This window comes from Gossypium raimondii, chromosome 3, assembly GCF_025698545.1.
Source record: "Gossypium raimondii isolate GPD5lz chromosome 3, ASM2569854v1, whole genome shotgun sequence".
Taxonomy (NCBI): Eukaryota; Viridiplantae; Streptophyta; class Magnoliopsida; order Malvales; family Malvaceae; genus Gossypium; species Gossypium raimondii.
The window spans coordinates 24,986,597-25,005,439 of record NC_068567.1 but is presented as its reverse complement, the minus strand read 5'-3'; the positions used below and the strand labels follow the sequence as shown (position 1 = coordinate 25,005,439).

At 34.4% G+C, this 18,843-nt stretch overlaps 3 protein-coding genes across 5 annotated transcripts; 1 reads left to right on the top strand and 2 right to left on the bottom strand.

Moving 5' to 3' along the window:
* Positions 1-7,282: 7,282 nt before the first annotated feature.
* Positions 7,283-11,292, top strand: LOC105793929 (probable inactive receptor kinase At3g08680). 3 transcript variants are annotated; one of them, XR_008194343.1, is made up of 4 exons: positions 7,283-7,721; positions 8,212-9,506; positions 9,791-10,641; positions 10,738-11,292. XR_008194343.1 is itself a non-coding variant. In XM_012622838.2 (4 exons), exons 2-4 carry the CDS (start codon positions 7,663-7,665, stop codon positions 10,417-10,419), a joined length of 1,983 nt encoding a protein of 660 aa, XP_012478292.1. In that variant the 5' UTR covers positions 7,283-7,526; positions 7,657-7,662; the 3' UTR covers positions 10,420-10,685. The 3 variants fall into 3 exon arrangements, 2 of the variants coding, with proteins under 2 accessions (XP_012478292.1, XP_012478291.1); XM_012622838.2 differs by lacking the exon at positions 10,738-11,292 and having other exon boundaries at positions 7,283-7,526; positions 7,657-7,721; positions 9,791-10,685; XM_012622837.2 differs by lacking the exon at positions 10,738-11,292 and having other exon boundaries at positions 9,791-10,685.
* A 2,464-nt stretch (positions 11,293-13,756) lies between these two features.
* Positions 13,757-15,105, bottom strand: LOC105795770 (geranylgeranyl pyrophosphate synthase, chloroplastic). Its single transcript, XM_012625428.2, has 2 exons — positions 15,033-15,105; positions 13,757-14,696 (listed from the first exon to the last, which is right to left on the bottom strand). The coding sequence occupies exons 1-2, from the start codon at positions 15,103-15,105 to the stop codon at positions 14,341-14,343; spliced, it is 429 nt and encodes a 142-aa protein (XP_012480882.1). The 3' UTR covers positions 13,757-14,340.
* A 37-nt stretch (positions 15,106-15,142) lies between these two features.
* Positions 15,143-18,369, bottom strand: LOC105793928 (receptor-like protein kinase FERONIA). Its single transcript, XM_012622836.2, has 2 exons — positions 18,200-18,369; positions 15,143-18,072 (listed from the first exon to the last, which is right to left on the bottom strand). The coding sequence occupies exon 2, from the start codon at positions 17,971-17,973 to the stop codon at positions 15,304-15,306; it is 2,670 nt and encodes an 889-aa protein (XP_012478290.1). The 5' UTR covers positions 17,974-18,072; positions 18,200-18,369; the 3' UTR covers positions 15,143-15,303.
* Between the last annotated feature and the right edge of the window lie 474 nt (positions 18,370-18,843).

Here is an 18,843-nt window from a genome sequence, read left to right as displayed (position 1 = left end):
AAAAAGGAGTAATTGTAAAAAATGCAAAAGTTGAGTTCTACATGTTAAAAGTGTCCAATTGTTATGAAATTTTAAATTAGAGGTCCTTAAATGGAAATTAGATCATTGGTTAACTTGTTGGACAAAAATGGAAATGAGATAAGTGAAATAGGATATTTTTAAGTTGGGGGCATTTTGGTTATTTTGTAATTAAAAGAATTAAAAAGGCCAAAATAGCCAAAAAATTGTCCATCTTCAAGCCTTGGCCGAATTTCACAAGGGGGGGGGAGCCATAGTTAGGGTTTTCAAGCTTCCAAACTCCATACTAAGTGATTCCAAGCCCCGTTTTTAATGTTCTTTACGTTTTTAGTCCCGATAACTTGATTTAGCTTATTCTAGCTATAATTTAACCTAGGGTTTATATTTGGAAAAATACCAATAGGTTAAATGTGTTTATTTTGATGTTTTATGGTAGAATGTTAAGCTTGAAATTATGTTAAACAACTTTTGCTAAGCGATTTTAAGTGAAAACTAGTAAAACGACATAATCGGTAAAAATACCTAATGTTCATAAGTGTTAGAGTGGGAATTAGATGTTGCCATAGAAGGGAAAAATGTTTAGCATATCATAATACATAAGAATAAGGGATGAAGTTTAATTTACGAGCTTTGGGGCAAAAGTGTAAATATGCAAAAGTTTATGGGTAAAATTGTAATTTTGTCAAAGTTTGAGTCAAGGACTGTTTTGATAAATGTGAGTATTAAATAAGTCAAATGTGTTATTATAGATCAAGAAAGAAGTGAAATCGACCTTGATCGGAGAAAAGAAAAGATTAAAGACTAAATTGCTAAATTTTTATATTGTTGCACCAAAGTAAGTTACGTGTAAATAATAACAATATATTTTTATAAATTGTGAATTATATTTGATATGTGAATTAATATTGAATGCGGAAGGAAAATTTTATATGAATTATTCAAGTGATAAAGTGTTTACAATAAAGTGTTAAGTGTAAATTCCCGGTTGAACTTAGGAATAGAAGTGGATACAAGTGACATGTCACTAGAGACCAGTGTTACTGATGTTACAGTGAGTCCGGGTCTTTGGGTGATCTAGCATGTGTTGCGATACTGACGACTTGTGTGAGCGGTAGTGGACATTTCTAGTGTTATTGATCAGTGGTAGCTTCAGCTACATTTCAATGGTAGCTACAGCTACATATCAGTGGTAGTTTCGGCTACATTTTAGTGGTAGCTACAGCTACGTATCAGTGGTAGCTTCGGCTACATATCAGTGTGGCACTTATGTGCTAATTCTTTACGTATCCGTGTATATTCCGAGTGTTCAACGGGAAATTGACGAAGTGAAAATACATGAGATCATGTAACGATTAAGTGTAATTGAATGACGAATATATGTGTGGAATTGAATTGAATAGTGATCGAAAGTGAAAAAGTGAAATTATGAAATAGTAGAATTAGCAACAAAATAGTTTTGGACAGAAACAGTTGTGTGAAGTTGAAAAATCACCATAAATGGTGGAAATCAAATTAGAGAGTGAATAAGATATGAAATGAAAGCTTAATGAGTCTATTTTTACATAAAAGAAATAGAGCAAACAAAAGACTTATATATTTTGAGATATTTTAAGTTTAGTGAGACAGGGTCAAAATGAGTTTGGAATCCCCTGTTCTGACTTTAGAAAATTGTTAAAAATTGTTAAAAAATAATTACGGGCTAAACTTTATATGTTTAGAACCCTGAATAAGTATATTTTCAAGTGAAATAAATGTAGGTACCATCTGAATTTTTTACAGTGAGATAATTAATTTTTAGTGAAGAGAGGTCAGAACTGTCGAGAAGTGAAATAGGGAAGCTTTAAAGAATAAACTGTACTTATTGGCTAAGCCAAAAATTCTAAAAATTTTATTGTAAGAAGATATGAGAATCTAGTTTCAAGAAAAATTAACGGATCTTAATTTGCAGCTCTATAGTTTCGGGTAAAAATAATTTAGTGACTCTGACTCGGATAGACAACTTTGAATATACATGTGAGTGAATAGTAAAATTATAGAAAATGTTATTTATAACTGTGTTATGTACATTAAGGATGTGGAATGGAGATGAGGAGGAGGAAAATTAAAATATATGAATAATTTGTATATAAATTGGTCATATGCCGATTATATTTGATAAACGTTGAATTAGAAATGACATAATGTTTCATTTCAATTAGTTATTATGAATTGAATTGTAAATTCATATGGATGAAACCAAACAATTATTTGTTAGTATTATGCATGACATAATGTATTATTCTATATATATATATATTCATGGTTGAATTATGATTGTTGAGAAAGATAGATAAATTGGAAAGAAAGTTCAAAATGAGTAGAACGCAGGGTTGAGTACTTTCGTTCAGTGATAAAGACGAATTGACGAAAAATACCATGGATGGACAATGGCAATAGTGATATGTAATTCCGTGTAAGACCATAGCTGGAATATGGCATCGGTATATGTTATGAGATTACGTGTAAGACCATAGCTGGGCTATGGCATCGGTATATGTTATGAGATTACGTGTAAGACCATAGTTGGACTATGGCATCGAGAAAATAAAGTACTCAATTCCATAAGACGTTCACTAATTTGACAAAGTTGGTAAGTTGATACGAGTCACAAAGGCCCAACTCAAGCTCAAGAACGTGATGGGCTCAAATTACCACAAGACCCAATAACGAGGTCAAAGGCCAGGCAAATGCGTATGAAACTAAATGGAACCGTTAAAGACTTCATTAGCAAGGCCTTAGATGCGTATACAAAGGAAAAAGAAAATCAAGATTCACTTTCTTGTTTTCAAGAAAATCAAGAAACCAAATCTTGGTCCAATTTTGCTGTTTTGAGCGATTTCAAGAATCAAGAAAATCAATATTTCAAATCTTGGAAATCTTGGTCCAAGAAACTAAATATTGCAGCTAAGGCGTATTGGATCTCAGTTACGAGCATCAACGAACCAATTTTGGGAGAGAACGGATTACAAGCCCAAGTTCTTGAAGATACGACCTAATAAGATGTTCCAAGCCCAACCAAGAAGTTTAAATTAGACTTAGTTGAAAATCAGGCCAAATTGTCAAAGTGGCCCAATTTGTAAAATTTTAATTCTTTAAATACTTAGTTTTAACTTTTAGACATTATGAAGAAAATTTCTATGTAATAATTCAGTCCAAGAGGCCCATTTAAAGGCCTTGGACGAAATTCCCTTGAAAGGCAACAATTAGGGTTTTTTTTAGTTTTCCTAGTAGGGATAGGAAAGTAGTTAGGAGGCCTATATATATGGCTTGGCCGACCACCCTTATACATGATATATTGAATTCAAATTTTTTTTGTGGAGTGAAAACTCTCTTTGAGTTTCTCCAAGAATTCTCTCTTGAGTTTTCTTTAGAAGTAGTTTTAACAATCTTTTTTATTGTGGGAGCCATCTTCAACCTTCTTCTTGTCGTGTTTTTACATTGGAGGGAAGATTAGAGCCGTTTGAAGGGAGTTGTGAAATCTTTCTTGATTTCAAGGCTTCTTAGGATTTTATCCATCTTTTTTGCTGTTTGTTCTTTTTTAGTTATTTTTGTTTGTGTCGAATTGTTGATTAACTTAGTTTAATTGTTCTTGTTGTGTTTCCAGCCATTCCAAGCTTCAAGGATCTATTTTGCAACATTCTTTGGCATCAAGAAACGTTCTTTATTCATCCTTTTCTTACCGCCCAAGTATGATTCTATTTCAATTTGGTTTTCTTGGTCTTTTAAGTTTAATTTTCTGTTTTCTATTTTCGTTTTAGATCTAAGTGTCGATAGTTTTCGTAAGACTTTCCCGTGACTTGGCAACTCGATCTTGGTCCTCGCGCAACCCCCTATCATAAGTGTTACATGGACTCACACTCAAGTGATAGATTTATTGTGATTGTTGAAGTTGAATTCAATTAAGTGATTTCACCAATTGGATATTGTATATGGCAAGATATTTGAAGTTCAATAAGTGATATATGAAATTAATATGAAAATATTTATGATTGTTATTAGTATTGTTTCTGACATAATGTTGATTCTTCGATGTTGAAATGATTTAACGGATTTATTGAGCATATGAATTAGTATGAGACTCATACGAGTTAGTATAGATATGTACATGTGTCTTATAAGCTTTGAAATGATAAGACTTGTGAATTAATTTGTGTGAAAGTATATGAGATAGATTAGTGAATCTTTATAAGATATTGAATATTTAATATATTACAATGGTTTAATAGGAAAAATATGACGATACGAGAATATGAAATGATATGGATCAATTCAAGTACTCATGAGAAGCAAGTAATAATTGATATATTTATATGACGAGAAAGTGAAGGATTATAAGTTCATATATGGTTATGAAATGAACAAATGGTGATAGCTATAAGGCTTGGATCGAATGAGTATATATATATTGGGCCTTGTAAGCCCTAATTAGTGATTCGAAGATAATAATTTGAAAGTTTTAATCTGAATAAAATTTTATAACTCAGTTTAATACGTTTATAAATGTATGTGTTTTGGTAATGCCTCGTACCCTATTCCGGTGTCGAATACGGGTAAAGGGTGTTACAATGTGACATCGCCAGATTCGACCATAACGTTTAGGCTGGGTTTGGGTTGTTACATGATTCAATTGGATCGAACCCACACTTGAAGCAGTTCGTGGTATGAGAATAGTAAAGAAGATCGGTTGGTTCAAAGTCAAAAAACATCAAGGATTCGTTTATCCGAAAACACAGGTATGATTTCGGTTTAAGGTTTATTGCTATAAATATCACAAACCAAGTCAGTTTTCAAAAGTTTAATTTTTCGCTGTGCAAGAAAATTGTTTTCAACCCGAGTTCTTTTTCCAATATCAATGTCGGGGCACCAGTCTTTCAATGTTGCAACATCCAACTTTGAAGCCAAGGAAGTTCAGTTCGATGTTCAGTGCCGTGACACTGGTTCGACGAGGCTCAATTTACATCTGAGGGTGTTTTAGCCCGCATAGTTTTAATTAAATATGATTAGTCATTTGTAATTAACCTAATTCGGTCATACAACACTGTTATTATAAATAGCAAAGCTCAGGACTTGATTAGAGGCATTTTTCCCTTTGTTTAATTTCTTTCTGCTTAGATTATGGTTGATATTGGGGGAAATTGCTGCTTTACTTTGGTTGATGTTAATTTCAGTTTTAGTTTTTAGTTTGTTCATCAAATCTTATTATTTATTTTGGTTTTGCTTGCAATCTACTTCAACTAAACATCTGTTTAACGGGTTTTCCGTTTCTGTACGGAATCAACATCCAACATATCCAATTTCTCTTTTCCTTTTCTTTTATTTTGATATTTATTTTGAATGTTTGAATTTAAATGAGGGAAATTCGCATCCATGATGAACTAAAACTTTAGGGAGATTGACCAGTGAATGTGGGATTAATTAACATTTTAGGGTTTGCTTTATAGTTAGTTGGGTTGGATTGAGTGTGATTAAACCCTAGGATTGACGACCCTAGTAAGTAATTTAGGTAGATGAGGTCGAAAGAGTAGTTTATTGAGCATCTCTTAATTTATCTCGGTTTAAGTTGTGAGGTCGAAAGATAAGTAGCTTCTGCCGACTAGTTTATTTAGTTAGAGGCTGAAAGATAATAATTAGGTTAATTACTAGTTGATTCATTAAACCCCTAAATTCGAAGTTAATTATGAACACTGAAGAGAGTTAATGTTCTGTTTATTTAATTTGAGCAAAATCCGATTGTTTGCTAGTTTTCTTATTTTTATGTTAAATTTTTTTCATATTATTCTCTTTTATTTGTCATACTATAAGTTTATATTATTACTATTTAGCCCACTTAGTGTAGAAATTATTAGTTAGTTTAATTCAGCTTCCTCGGGTACGATACTTGGAACACTTTTGTGTTCCGTTGTAACTTCTATATTATAACCTAACCCATGTACTTGTAGACACCACTTAATTTATATCTTTTTGTTGCAGTATTTTTAGTCCCGACGTTCGCACCTTGGGACGGTGGTCAATACCTATGTCTAATCTAATATTTAGATTGAAGCAATTTACTTATGTAATGTCACCTTTAACTAAGTTACCAACTCAATTATGAAATTAAAAAAAATATTTTTCTTTTAAATTATAATTAATATTATTATGTTGACACTTTTACTTTTTATTCTTTTATATCATCTTTAAATAAAAGAATTAAAAATCCAAAAATTTAACATGTGTTCAATAGTATTAAGATATAAAGTCATTACCAATCCACCTATATTCATTGTTAAATAAATTTTAAAGATAAAATATTTCTTTTACCTATCGTGGTTGGGACGAAATGTAATTATTATTATATTATTTAAATGTTAGATTGAGTTAATGTCACGTGTTAACTTAAAAACAACTCAATCAAGATAATTACTAAATAAATAACAATAAATATTATTATGGGTATTTTGTTTTTCATACCTTTATATAAAATCTATAAAATATAAATATACAAATGCTAAGATTTCAACTTAAAATATTAACTTAACATCTTATACATACACGCTATAGTAAGGTTTTTATGGTAAAAGAAGGAAGGGTAAACTACCTCACTAATCACTTTAAATTAGGGTTTTTGATTTTGATTACTCAAAATTTTTTGTCAATTTAATCATTACCATTAAAATATATATTCAAAATGACCACTCAACTGTTATGTCATTAAGGGATTGATTCGATAAAAGATATTTTTGTCAGTTCAAATTTTTTTTCAAATTTTTGCTTTTATGTATATATATATATTATAAATTATATATATAGATAATGTATATAATTAGTACAAATAATTATTTCGTTAAATGCTACATTCTTTTCAATTTAATGTTAAAAATAATGAAATTAATGAAGTACGTATTAAAATCCTATAAATACGATTTAAATATGATTAAACATGTATGTATATTAACTTAAACTAAAATATTATTTAAAAATAAAAATAAAAACATTTAAATTTAAATTAAGAAATTTTTATATAATACTGAACAACACTATAAATACTGTTTAAAAATTTAAAATTTTATTATAATTAATTTAAATTAAAATCTTTTAAAATAAATACATTCACATTTATTTCTCATATCATCAAGTAAATTTCTAACAAAAATAAAAGAAGTAGTTTAATCCAAAACCTTAATTTATAATTTATTATTAATAAATATAAAGAAGTTAGAGAGGGTAGAAGAAAAGTTTGACTAGGAGTCCACCTATTCTTTTCAGTACTTAATTTTGGTCAAACAATTTTCAGATTCCGTCGGCTCCGACTTTCTTCCAGATCTGCACTGCATTTTCGAGTTTAAGCCCTACGCTATCCTCCAATAACACCTGCGCACTGCCTCTTAATTCTCTCTTTTTTTCGTGGAAGGAATGCAAATTCCAAAACCCAGATTGTCCAATTTAGCTTCTTAGCCTCTTGGCACTTTGTAACCCCATTTTTGCTAAAGGTTTGTTGCTCATATAATTTCTTCTTTCCTTTATATATTTTAGTTCAAGTGGAAGGAAGAAAGCTCCTCTGCATTTGGAACTTGGTTGTTTTAACTGCAATGTTCGTTCCTTGGGAGCTATAATTTTCAGGAATGTATGTCTCTAATGAATTCTACAATTGCTTCCGGGAAGGAAAAAAAAAACCATTACATATTGTAAGTTCAACTTATCTCTGATTTTTTTCCTTTTGAATATGTTTCTTTATTTAGCTTGTCTTAAATATTGTACCAACATTATGTTCTTCAGCTTCTGATTTTTGGGAAAATTCATAAATTTATCATATTATTCCATATTATATGTAATATTTAAATATTTTATTCGTATTGTGTCTGTTTCACAAACCAGAAAGCTTGACTTGATAGATAACCTCTAATTAATCCAAAGTAAATATTTTGTCATTGCTTGTGCTCTGTTTCAGCTGAAAAAGGAACTTTGACTAAACCATGCTTTTATCGCCTTTATGATTTTTCATGTCTTTATTTTTATAGTGATTGTTATCATTATAGTTATTAACTTGTTCTCATAGTTTCCATCCTCATTGTATGCCGGACAAATGTTGACTGCTTTCGAGTATGATTGAGAAGAAAGTTTTTAAAATGCCATCCTTTTAAAGATTTTCTAACTAAACCTGTTGATAAATGGCAGGGGAATGAAGACTGTTGAAATGAAGCTGGCATCCTACTTTGCTGCATTTGCTTGTCTGTTTCTTTGTTGCGGTTCAGGAACAGTTGCTGACTTAGACTTAGATGAGCAAGCCCTCCTGCAATTTTCTGCCACAGTTCCTCATGGCCGTAAACTTAATTGGAGTCCTGCTACCCCGGTATGCACTTCATGGGTTGGCATCAATTGCACCAAGGATGGCTCCCGTGTAATAGCCTTGCACCTTCCTGGTGTTGGACTGCACGGTCAAATTCCGGCCAACACACTCGGAAAGCTTGATGCTCTCAGGGTCCTCAGCCTTCGGTCAAACCGTCTCAGCGGGAACCTTCCATCTGATGTACTCTCCCTTCCCACTCTTCGTTATGTATACCTTCAGCTTAACAATTTTTCGGGTGACATCCCTTCCTCTCTCCCTCCCAGTCTGGATTTCCTTGATCTCTCCTTCAACTCCTTGACAGGCAACATTCCAACCGCAATTCAGAATCTAACAAACCTGACTGGTTTAAACCTTCAGAATAACTCCCTTACAGGACCTATTCCCAATTTCAGTCTTCCAAGGCTTAGGCTTTTGAATTTGAGCTACAACCATTTAAATGGATCAGTCCCATCTTCCTTCCAGAAGTTCCCTGCTTCTTCTTTTGTAGGAAACCATATATGTGGGCCTCCACTTAACCAATGTCTTACAATTAGCCCTTCACCATCACCTTCCCCCACTAACTTCCCTCCACCGACAGTACCAGAAAACCCAAGAAGAGACTCCCATAAGAAATTAAGTATAGGTGCTATAATTGCCATAGGAGTAACAGGTTCTGCACTGGTGTTTTTCTTGTTGCTTATACTAGTACTTAGCTGTTTAAAGAAAAAGCGCAATCAAGGTGGTGCTCTTACATCAAAAGTGAAAGGTGGAAGGAGCGAGAAACCTAAGGAGGATTTCGGGAGTGAGGTGCAAGAGGCTGAGAAGAACAAATTGGTTTTCTTTGAAGGCTGTTCTTACAATTTTGATCTTGAGGATTTGTTGAGAGCTTCAGCTGAAGTACTCGGGAAAGGGAGTTATGGTACGACCTATAAGGCGATTTTGGAGGAAGGAATAACAGTGGTTGTGAAGAGGTTGAAAGAAGTAGCTGCAGGGAAGAGAGAATTTGAACAACAAATGGGAATTGTTGGAAGGCTTGGTCAGCACCCAAATCTTGTGCCACTTCGTGCTTATTACTATTCAAAGGATGAGAAGTTGATGGTATATGACTTCATAGCTGCAGGAAGTTTTTCCTCATTATTGCATGGTAATTTTAACTAATCACCTTTTTTTTTTTTTTCATTTTATTTCCTGAATTGTATTAGAATCATGTTTGGAGATCAATTATTTACATGATGTTACTCAAGACTCAGGGGTGTGTTAGATATGGGTATATATGTCCACCACGGATATGTTTTAACTTTTGGATGTATGTGGATGAACAGTCATATCCCTATACTTATATTTAGTTATGTGTCCAACATTTCAACAAAAATGAAGAGTCAGACTAACGTAGCTTTTCATGTTCCTTTGTTTATAATTTCAATACAGGAAGCAGGGAACGTGGGCGTCCTCTTCCAGGCTGGGATTCGAGGGTAAAGATTTCTCTGGGAGCAGCAAAAGGCATTGCCTACATCCATTCTTCTGGAGGTGGAAAATTCATCCATGGCAACATCAAGTCCTCCAATGTCCTCCTCACAAAGGACTTACATGGCTGCATTTCTGATTTTGGATTGACTCCTTTAATGACTTCTCCAAAGGTTCCATCTAGAAGTGCAGGATACCGAGCTCCCGAGGTGATTGAATCTCGAAAGTTTACTCAAAAGTCTGATGTCTACAGTTTCGGTGTACTTCTCCTAGAGATGCTGACAGGCAAAGCAGCAACCCAATCATCAGGGCATAAAGACGTGGTCGACCTTCCAAGGTGGGTTCAGTCTGTTGTTAGAGAGGAATGGACTGCTGAAGTATTTGATGTAGAGCTGATGAAATATCAAAATATTGAAGAAGAGCTGGTGCAGATGCTCCAGATAGCAATGACTTGTGTGGCAAGGCTTCCGGACATGAGACCTACAATGGAAGAAGTAACTCGGATGATTGAAGAAATTCGACCTTCTGTTTCTGAAAATCGACCCTCATCAGAGGACAACAGGTCCAAGGGCTCAGATACTCAAACCCCATGATCACTGCAACTATGACATCGATGTTGTGATTTCAGACATAAGGAACACCGACAAGGATTCAAGTTTGAATGTTGTTAGATGCCCGTCTTTGTATCACTTCCCGGACATTCAAAGGCTTCCCTGTGAGTGTTAGGAAAGTTGTGGAAGAACAACAGGCTGAAATCTGTAGAAAATGTTAGGAAAATCAGATGAATAACCGCATCTCTTCTGTATACAATACAAGTAAACATTAATTGTCACAAATTACAGCCAGCATGTTTTTCATACATCCAGAATTATCGCAAATGGTGTGAAACAAGTATACCATGTATATTGCAGGAAAAAATACGAAGAATGCATCTAAGCTAAGACTTGGAGCTTAAGTGTTGTTAACCAGGTCAGCACCGGTAACATATTTAGTGACAAATGACATTAACCGGAACGGAGCACCAATCAGGGGAGCATCTATGAGTGGTACAGTATTATTTTCACTCTCAATAACCTGGGATTTGAAATCCCTTGCATCAGTATCATCCAAAGGAATTGCACAATTTCCCCCAAGTCAGCAGCTTCTAGAGAATCCAACTTTGATGGATTGAGGTAAGGAATCAGACATGTCAATGACAGTTGGATGTCCTGCTGCCATTTTTTGTCGCTCAAGCTTAACATATAACTCATTCACCTGCCAAAAAGTTAGGTACATTCACACTGAAAAAACTGCCTTTGTATATTGTCTTGAAAAGAACAATAGTAGAATAAATAGAATCATAATGTGTTGCAGCACAAAAGGCACCTTCTCAACAAGCTCCGTATTCTCCATGATCAGTTTCTCAACAAGAACACTTGTTGCTTCAATCTGAGATACAATAAGCTTGCTACATTAGAGAAAACTTGTCAACTACATTGTTTCTAAATTTGTGATTAACTAGCAAAGTTTGCACTAAAAGTACTATGGAAGCTTTTATACTTAGAATCAGATTGCATTTTATCTCTCCTACTGAAAAATGGGCAAATTAGTCTCTATACATTAGATCAAAGAGTCAACTAGTCTTTTATTAAAAATCTCATTCATTTTTGCTATTAAAAATTAGTCCTTATATGCCAGCATGAGGTACATGCAATACGCAATGTGTCACTGTTAAGTTATTCTGTTAATCATGTTAGTTTTTAGCAGTACAAATGGATAAAATTTTAACAGATGTGATCAATTTGCTCTTTAATTTAATATACAAGAATTAGTTTACCCATTTCCTGAGTAGAAAGAGTAAAATACAATTTGACTTCTAAAACTTCTACCTCTACGTCAATAGGAACGGGGTTGTCTACAATTTTATCCAGTTCAATACACAACTCTCTGATTTCCAACTTCTGATGAAAATCGTCCTTCAACTCATCATGTTCAACATTAACATAGGGGACCTCCTCTTCAGACTTGTGCACATCATGTTCGACGCTCTCTTCCACAGGAGCATTCATCATGCACCAGTTTCTAACAGCTTCAAATAATCCGTCAAACAAATTGGACAAAGATGACATCTTAGCTTCTAATGTATCGGTCTGTGGCAAAAGATGGGTTGCCGAGATATTCTTCATTCTCCACATCCCTCTCCAGATAACGATATGGGGATACGAACCATATGCTGAATAGCTACCCGACCAACCTTGGTTGTAGTCATCCATCGCGTTTGCATAGCCATATCGATCATAAGAATATTCGTGCAAGTATTCCTCACTCCCATAATAGCCCTCATAGCTCCAATTTTCCGTCGAAGCTCCATTCGTCAAACTTGAGTGCTCATTATATCCATATTGCTTACTTGGCCACCTATATCCGTGAGACTTGTAAGAACACTCGTATCTTTGTCTCCCATAATTGTCATTGTAATCCCAGCTAGACATCGAAACCCCATTTGCATCAGGCTCGAATTGATCTTCTGGTTAGCTATAACTATTATTGTACATGATTGAAGTGAAGAGTGATTATCAAAAAAGAAAAAGAAAATAAAGTTAAGCGTCGTATCTATAATTTTAGAGATCACTAATTATCTCACTACAAAGCATGAAAATTATTATAAAACAATTCAACTACCAAACACAAAATCTCCCCGGCAATGGCACCAAAATTTGATCATGCCTCAGGGTACGTACATCGATCAAAAAAAAGTGCAAACAAAGGATAACACATGCGATGTTCTACAAGTGTCACAAGTCTAGTTGTAATATTTTTAAGTGTGCACAATAGAATACTTATGGAATATTCTTAGATCGAACCCACAAGAACTGGTCGATAAAAATGAATTAACCGCAACAAGCATGCAAACTAGAAAGTCTAATTAGTTAATGTCTAACACGCTATAGTATGACAAATCATAAATTGGAAAGGTTGAACTACGGCAATAGCTAAAGGACTAAATTGTAAAAAATTTAAAATTATACCAAAAATAATTAAAGACAAAGTTAGTAGTTGATTAATATTTGTGTTAATAATTAATTCGAATTGTATTGAATAATTTTCTAATTGGATTAATTTTCACCTCTCGGTTATAAATTACCCAATTACAGTTTAGTATAATTAATCTCTCGATCTCACTTAGACTAAATAATGACAACCCAATTTATACACGATAAGGTTTATTTTGGTCTCATTTATCTATGTGTTTACTTAGAGTTGTCAATTCTAAAGTTCTACGTTTAATCAATTTAGTCCAAATTATTTCAATCTAATCCCTAATTTTTAAATTAGTTACCCTTATTTAAATAACAACACCCAATGGTTTTTATATTCATTTAAATAATTAAATAATACAAAAATTGAAAGTAATAATTAAATACACCTAAGGGCATGTTTGGTTCGCTGTAATGGAATAGAGGCGTAATACTAATTCAATTGTTTGGTTGAATAGAATGGAATAGAGGCGTAATAGTATTCTTGTGTTTGGTTGAATGGAATGATGTTGTAATAGCATAAGGAAAAAAACTAAAATGACTAGAATACCCTTAGCATAATTTTTTGTAGATAGATGATTATTGTTATTGTTATTAAATTTTAATAAGATTATTAATATAAATAATAAATAATTTAATCATATTTTAACATAATTATTATTAAATATAATTTAATAAAATTAAAATTTCATCTATTTATTGAATTAAAATTAATTTTATATTTATACAATTGCACCAAAATAAAATTTTAAATCACATTCTACATCAAATTAAAATTTAATGTAATTTTAAGATTTATTTGAAATTTTGTTGTTTCCATATTTATTATTAATATTCATCACATTTAACCGACACAGATCATGTTCTAGCTTATATATGCATACAAGCCAGAAAATAACATTACCACGTAATAAACATTTCAAAAATATATCCAATAAGTAATTTGAATATAACATTAGAGCAGTACAAGCTTTGTCCTGAAAATTTTCATTTCATTGAACTGCATCGATCAAGATGCATTTGTTAACTTGATAGTATCCTACAAGTAAATGGGGAAGGATCGGCAAAGGCAGTGTTACAGCAGGCAATTTGTCACAAAATATGTCTAATCTGTCCCTTGATAAACTAAAATCTGCAATAGCATACATAAGCCGTGGACAGTAATGAAAATTTTCCAAATTCAAACACCCAATTCCATACAACTATTCTTTATAGAGATCACCATACATGTAAGAACTCATAAGACCAACAATTGAGGAAGAACTAACAATTAAATCCCAATTTAATGGGAATTCTATATAATATAAATTACAGCAACAAAGAGAAAAACGATATTCTATCATTATCATCCTTGTAGAAGAATACATCCAACATTAGAACTATTTCTCCTGCTTCTTTCACAAAGCCTTCTGTATCAAACATAACAAGAAGCATCAAATCAAGGCCTTTTCGTCAACCAACAAGAATAAGAATTATACAACAACAAAAACAAAAGAGTTAGTTTTGCCTGTAAGCTATGTAATTAGCCAAAGCAATCAAAGGGGCAGCTTTCTCAGAATCAAATCCTTGGAGCAACTCCAATGAATCACTTCTCAATTTCTCTGCAAACTCCTTTGATTTCTCTATTCCAATCAACTTTGGATAAGTGACTTTATCAGCCAACAAATCTTTTCCTGCAGTCTTCCCTAATTCCTTAGATGATTTTGTCACATCAAGAATGTCATCCACAACCTGAAACAAAAGCCCAATATACCTTGCAAATTTCCTCAACCTTTCCACATCTTCATCACATCTACCTCCAAGAACTGCCCCCAAAACTACAGCAGCTTCAAGCAAAGCAGCAGTGAAACTTTCTTAAAAGGTTATTTAGTATGGTAGAAAAATTACTCTATTGTGTTAAGTAAAATATTTGCAAGAACAAAGTAGCTAAATGAAAATTTATATAAAGCAAATTGGTATAGTCTTAACAAAAGTTTCACTCTTTAGGGAACTTGCATAGATCGTTTATGTTCTAAAAGAACTTTTTATCGAACAGTTGCATTCAATATGAAAAGTCATAGTTCCTTAAATACAGGAATGTCTACATGGCTCAGTTCGACTCCTATGATTTTGACAGCTAATCCAAATATTCTCGTCAATTTTAGAATTAAATAAAATATTTCAGCAAATCTATTTGTTCCACAAATAACGCCGAACCCAACTAAGAAGCAAAACACTCGGATTACACCAAATCCGTCTCATCTCATCCACCACCGCACGCATATCATGATAATACACAATAGTTAGGGGGGGCTATCACTTAAATGCAAATGACGGTACAACCCATCATTTTTCCACTCTTCATTAAATTTCAGCTACAAATTACTCACTGCGCTCAAAACATATCCAGTGAAAGTGGTAAATAGAAAAAAAAAAGTACTATGTATAGTAACTAAATAAGTAAATGAATACAATGAAACCTCAACGCCCTTTCGGATTCATGATCTGTGAAAAAACAGCACTTGGTGTCAACCCATCAGAGTCTTCACTAGCTAGGCTGCGACCCCCGATGCTCATACTCATGCCGCTGCTCCTCGAATCTGCCACATTTATGTCAAAACCAGGGGATGCATTAGGATCCTTTTTGCCTTTACAGGTTACATCGTAGGTCCCCTCCTCAACTTCCAATTCACTAATTCCCTTGCCACTCTCTTCAGCGCTCTCCTGCAGCTGCAAAGCAAACTCCAGGTTCCATAGCACATCACCCATGGACGGTCTGTCGATTCCCTGATCAGCTACACACTTCATTGCAGTCTCAGCAAACTTTTTGAAGCATTCCGGTGCTATCTTCCCTTTCAGATACGGATCCATTATCTGATCAAGGATGCCTTTCTTGTGACAATGTGCAGCCCACTCTGCAAGGCTCACTTGCTCCTTTGGCAGCGTAGGATTCAATGCTGGACGGGCACAAAGGATCTCAAAAAGGACGACCCCAAATGAGTAAACATCGGACTTATCAGTTAGCTGTTGCCTTCTGAAATACTCAGGATCCAAATAGCCAAAGCTACCCTTCACAACAGTGCTCACATGAGTATTATCCAATGTGGGGCCAGTTTTCGACAATCCAAAATCAGAAACTTTCGCTACCCATTTCTCATCCAGAAGAATGTTGGTTGTCTTCACATCACGGTGAATGATAGTGTGTTTGGCACCAGTGTGAAGATAGTGTAAACCGCGAGCAGCACCAATGCATATTTCAAGCCTTTGCTTCCATGGAAGAGGCGGCTTTTGGGTTTTGTAGAGATGCTCACGCAACGTTCCATAAGCCATATAATCATAAACTAGGATCATCTCACAGTTCTCTTCACAGTAACCGATCAACGAAACAAGGTGGCGGTGGCGGAGTTTGGAAAGCATTTCTATCTCAGTCTGAAACTCATGCACACCTTGCTCAGATAGTGGGTTGCCACGCTTGATTGCAACTTTAGTTGCTGCGCCATCAATTTCTCCCTTGTAAACTTTTCCGAAACCTCCCACCCCAAGGACTAAAGCCTCGTCAAAGTTGTTTGTGGCAGCCTTGATCTCAGCAAATGAGAAATGGCGACAAAGGTTTGAAGGAAGGGAGGAAACATAGCTCCCTGTGGTATTTGTCTTTGCTGAACCTGCAGAGTGTGAATTTCCATACAACGAAAGAGGAAGCCATCCTGATGGACCATCACTCGTGCTAGGATCCTTTCCATGCCTACGACGGCGCGAAGCAGCAACAACACAGAAACCAATAACAAGAGCTAGAACCACTCCACCACTTACTCCACCAGCAATAATTGCCTTCTGGTTCTTCGAGTAACCTTGATGAGATGGCAAAGCCAATGATGGATCGACTACGTCCTGTTTTGGACCAGGGACAGGATTCGGCCCTGCAAGGTTGCTTTTCGGATCACTTATCTTGAATATCTCCACACCATTTAAGATTGCATCATAATATTGGGGCTTGCCACTCGTGTCTGGATGCAATGCAAGCCAAAGATCCTGCTGTGAATTCCCTCCAGGAACAATAACAACGTAATCCACATACACAGGAACATCAACTTGGTCACTTGCCAGGGCAATCACATCGACCCCTTGATCGGCTGTTTGATTGTTTAGGAACACATCAAACACTCTCTGATTAATCTTGGTGATGTTATCAGTAAACTCGCAGAAATGTAACCTGACCAAGTAGGAGAATCCAGAGTCCACACTGAACATCCAAGTTAAATTGTAATGATTGTTTATTTCAGCATTCGGCCCCATGGATCTAGCACTGGCGTATACATCTTTTGGAGCAATATAAGTGGGCATGGTTCCATAATCGATAGTGACATTCGGATCAGCAGCCCCCGAAACTCCATACGCAGCCCCAAACAGGTATGGCTGGTCATCATACCAAGACCTAAACAGACCTGTATCAGCCGAAGGAGAGATATCATTTCCACCGACATTCAGTCGGTAAATATTCTCAAGGGCAGTGCTATTATCGATGGTGAAGGGAATATTCTGTCCGACAATGGATATCCCATCGGCATTACCATAAATATCAGGCATTGACAAAACCTCAATCCCATTGACAAACGCATAGGCATTAGAGGGAGTGGAAGGAGTAAATGTTAGGTTCAAATGGTCATCATCCACATTGATGGAATACTCCTTAACAACAAAAGCATAATTCAAAGCTTCACTGGTTTGAGCAGCACTGAAATTCTTAAGAAGAGTGTAGGAACCACAAGTGACCGAAAACAAAGCATTGGCTGCAATCTGCCCATCGTAGGAATTAGCATAGAAATACAACCTAAGGAATTTCCGACCAGGTACGACCGGGAAACTATAGGTGAAGTTGGAGCGAAAAACACGGGCTGTCATGTAAGGAACTTCGGGAACGGCAGGATCTTGCGTGGCAGCTTGGGAAGCCACCGAATTCCCGCTTCCCAACAAGAACTTGGACCCAACATCAGGTGTCCATTTCCGATTATCATTATCGGTGGCCTCAGATTTCCCACCACAATTTAGAAGAATTTTCTCAGTTGGAACATAATCAGCAGCTAAGACAAGTTGAAACAACAAGGAGACTAAAATGATAATACACATAGAACAGAACTCATCAGCTGAATTCATGGTGCAGTTAAAATGGGGTTCACAACGCCAGATCCGGGACACATACAGGACTTTAAGCTTCCAAAATGGAATTATCAAAGGAAACCCAGATTTCCTCAGCTAAAAGAAGATGAAGATTTCAGATCCAAAGGACCAACTATGAGTACCACAGATTAATCTAAATGAACCCAAGAACAAAAAAAAAAAAAAGGTAGTGTGCGAAAGATGAGACTTTCAAGCCATTTACCTTAAGTAGCTGTCTAAGAGAAGGGAAGAGAGATATGAGTAACTGAGTCAAAAATGGAAGAAGACTGCGATAACAGAAACTGAACGGCGGTTTTGTTTCTAGTTTAGTTTTGTGTCTGAAATGGAAACTCTGTCGAGTCGCCCAACAATGAAGAGCACACGAATGATTTTATTAGTTCAGATAGACTTAATAAATTTGCAGTGGATTAAAGCCGTAATTAGTTATTTAAGTGTTTGGTTAAATAGAATTAAATAAAATTATAATAATATTCTGTTTTTTGTTGGATGAAATGATTTCGTAATAGCATAAGAAAAAAAAATTAAAATATGTTCTTAGCATAATTTTTAGATAGATAATTATTGTTATTATTATTAAATTTTAATAGAATTATTATTAAAAACAGTTTAATCGTATTTTAATATAATTATTATTAAATATAATTTAATAATAATATTTTATATTAAATTATATTAAAATATTTTATTTTATATTTTTAAATCTAAATTTTAAAAGACTAATCTGAAAATTAATTTTTTATCATTCAATATTGCATAAAATAGCCAATTTTTGTAATATCCAAGAATAATTATTACAAAAAGACAAGTAATAGAAAAATAATAGAATATTTCGTTCAATCAAACAAC

What these genes read in the sequence shown, in the direction of transcription:
- LOC105793929 (XM_012622838.2), top strand. Translation starts at nt 7,663, where the DNA reads ATGTCTCTAATGAATTCTACAATTGCTTCCGGGAAGGAAAAAAAAAAC. An exon ending in AAAAAAAACCATTACATATT is followed by an intron (nt 7,722 to 8,211) that starts GTAAGTTCAACT and finishes GATAAATGGCAG; the next exon opens with GGGAATGAAGACTGTTGAAA. An exon ending in TTTTTCCTCATTATTGCATG is followed by an intron (nt 9,507 to 9,790) that starts GTAATTTTAACT and finishes ATTTCAATACAG; the next exon opens with GAAGCAGGGAACGTGGGCGT.
- LOC105795770 (XM_012625428.2), bottom strand. Translation starts at nt 15,105, where the DNA reads ATGCGTGCGGTGGTGGATGAGATGAGACGGATTTGGTGTAATCCGAGT. An exon ending in GCTTCTTAGTTGGGTTCGGC is followed by an intron (nt 14,697 to 15,032) that starts GTTATTTGTGGA and finishes TAACCTTTTAAG; the next exon opens with AAAGTTTCACTGCTGCTTTG.
- LOC105793928 (XM_012622836.2), bottom strand. Translation starts at nt 17,973, where the DNA reads ATGAATTCAGCTGATGAGTTCTGTTCTATGTGTATTATCATTTTAGTC.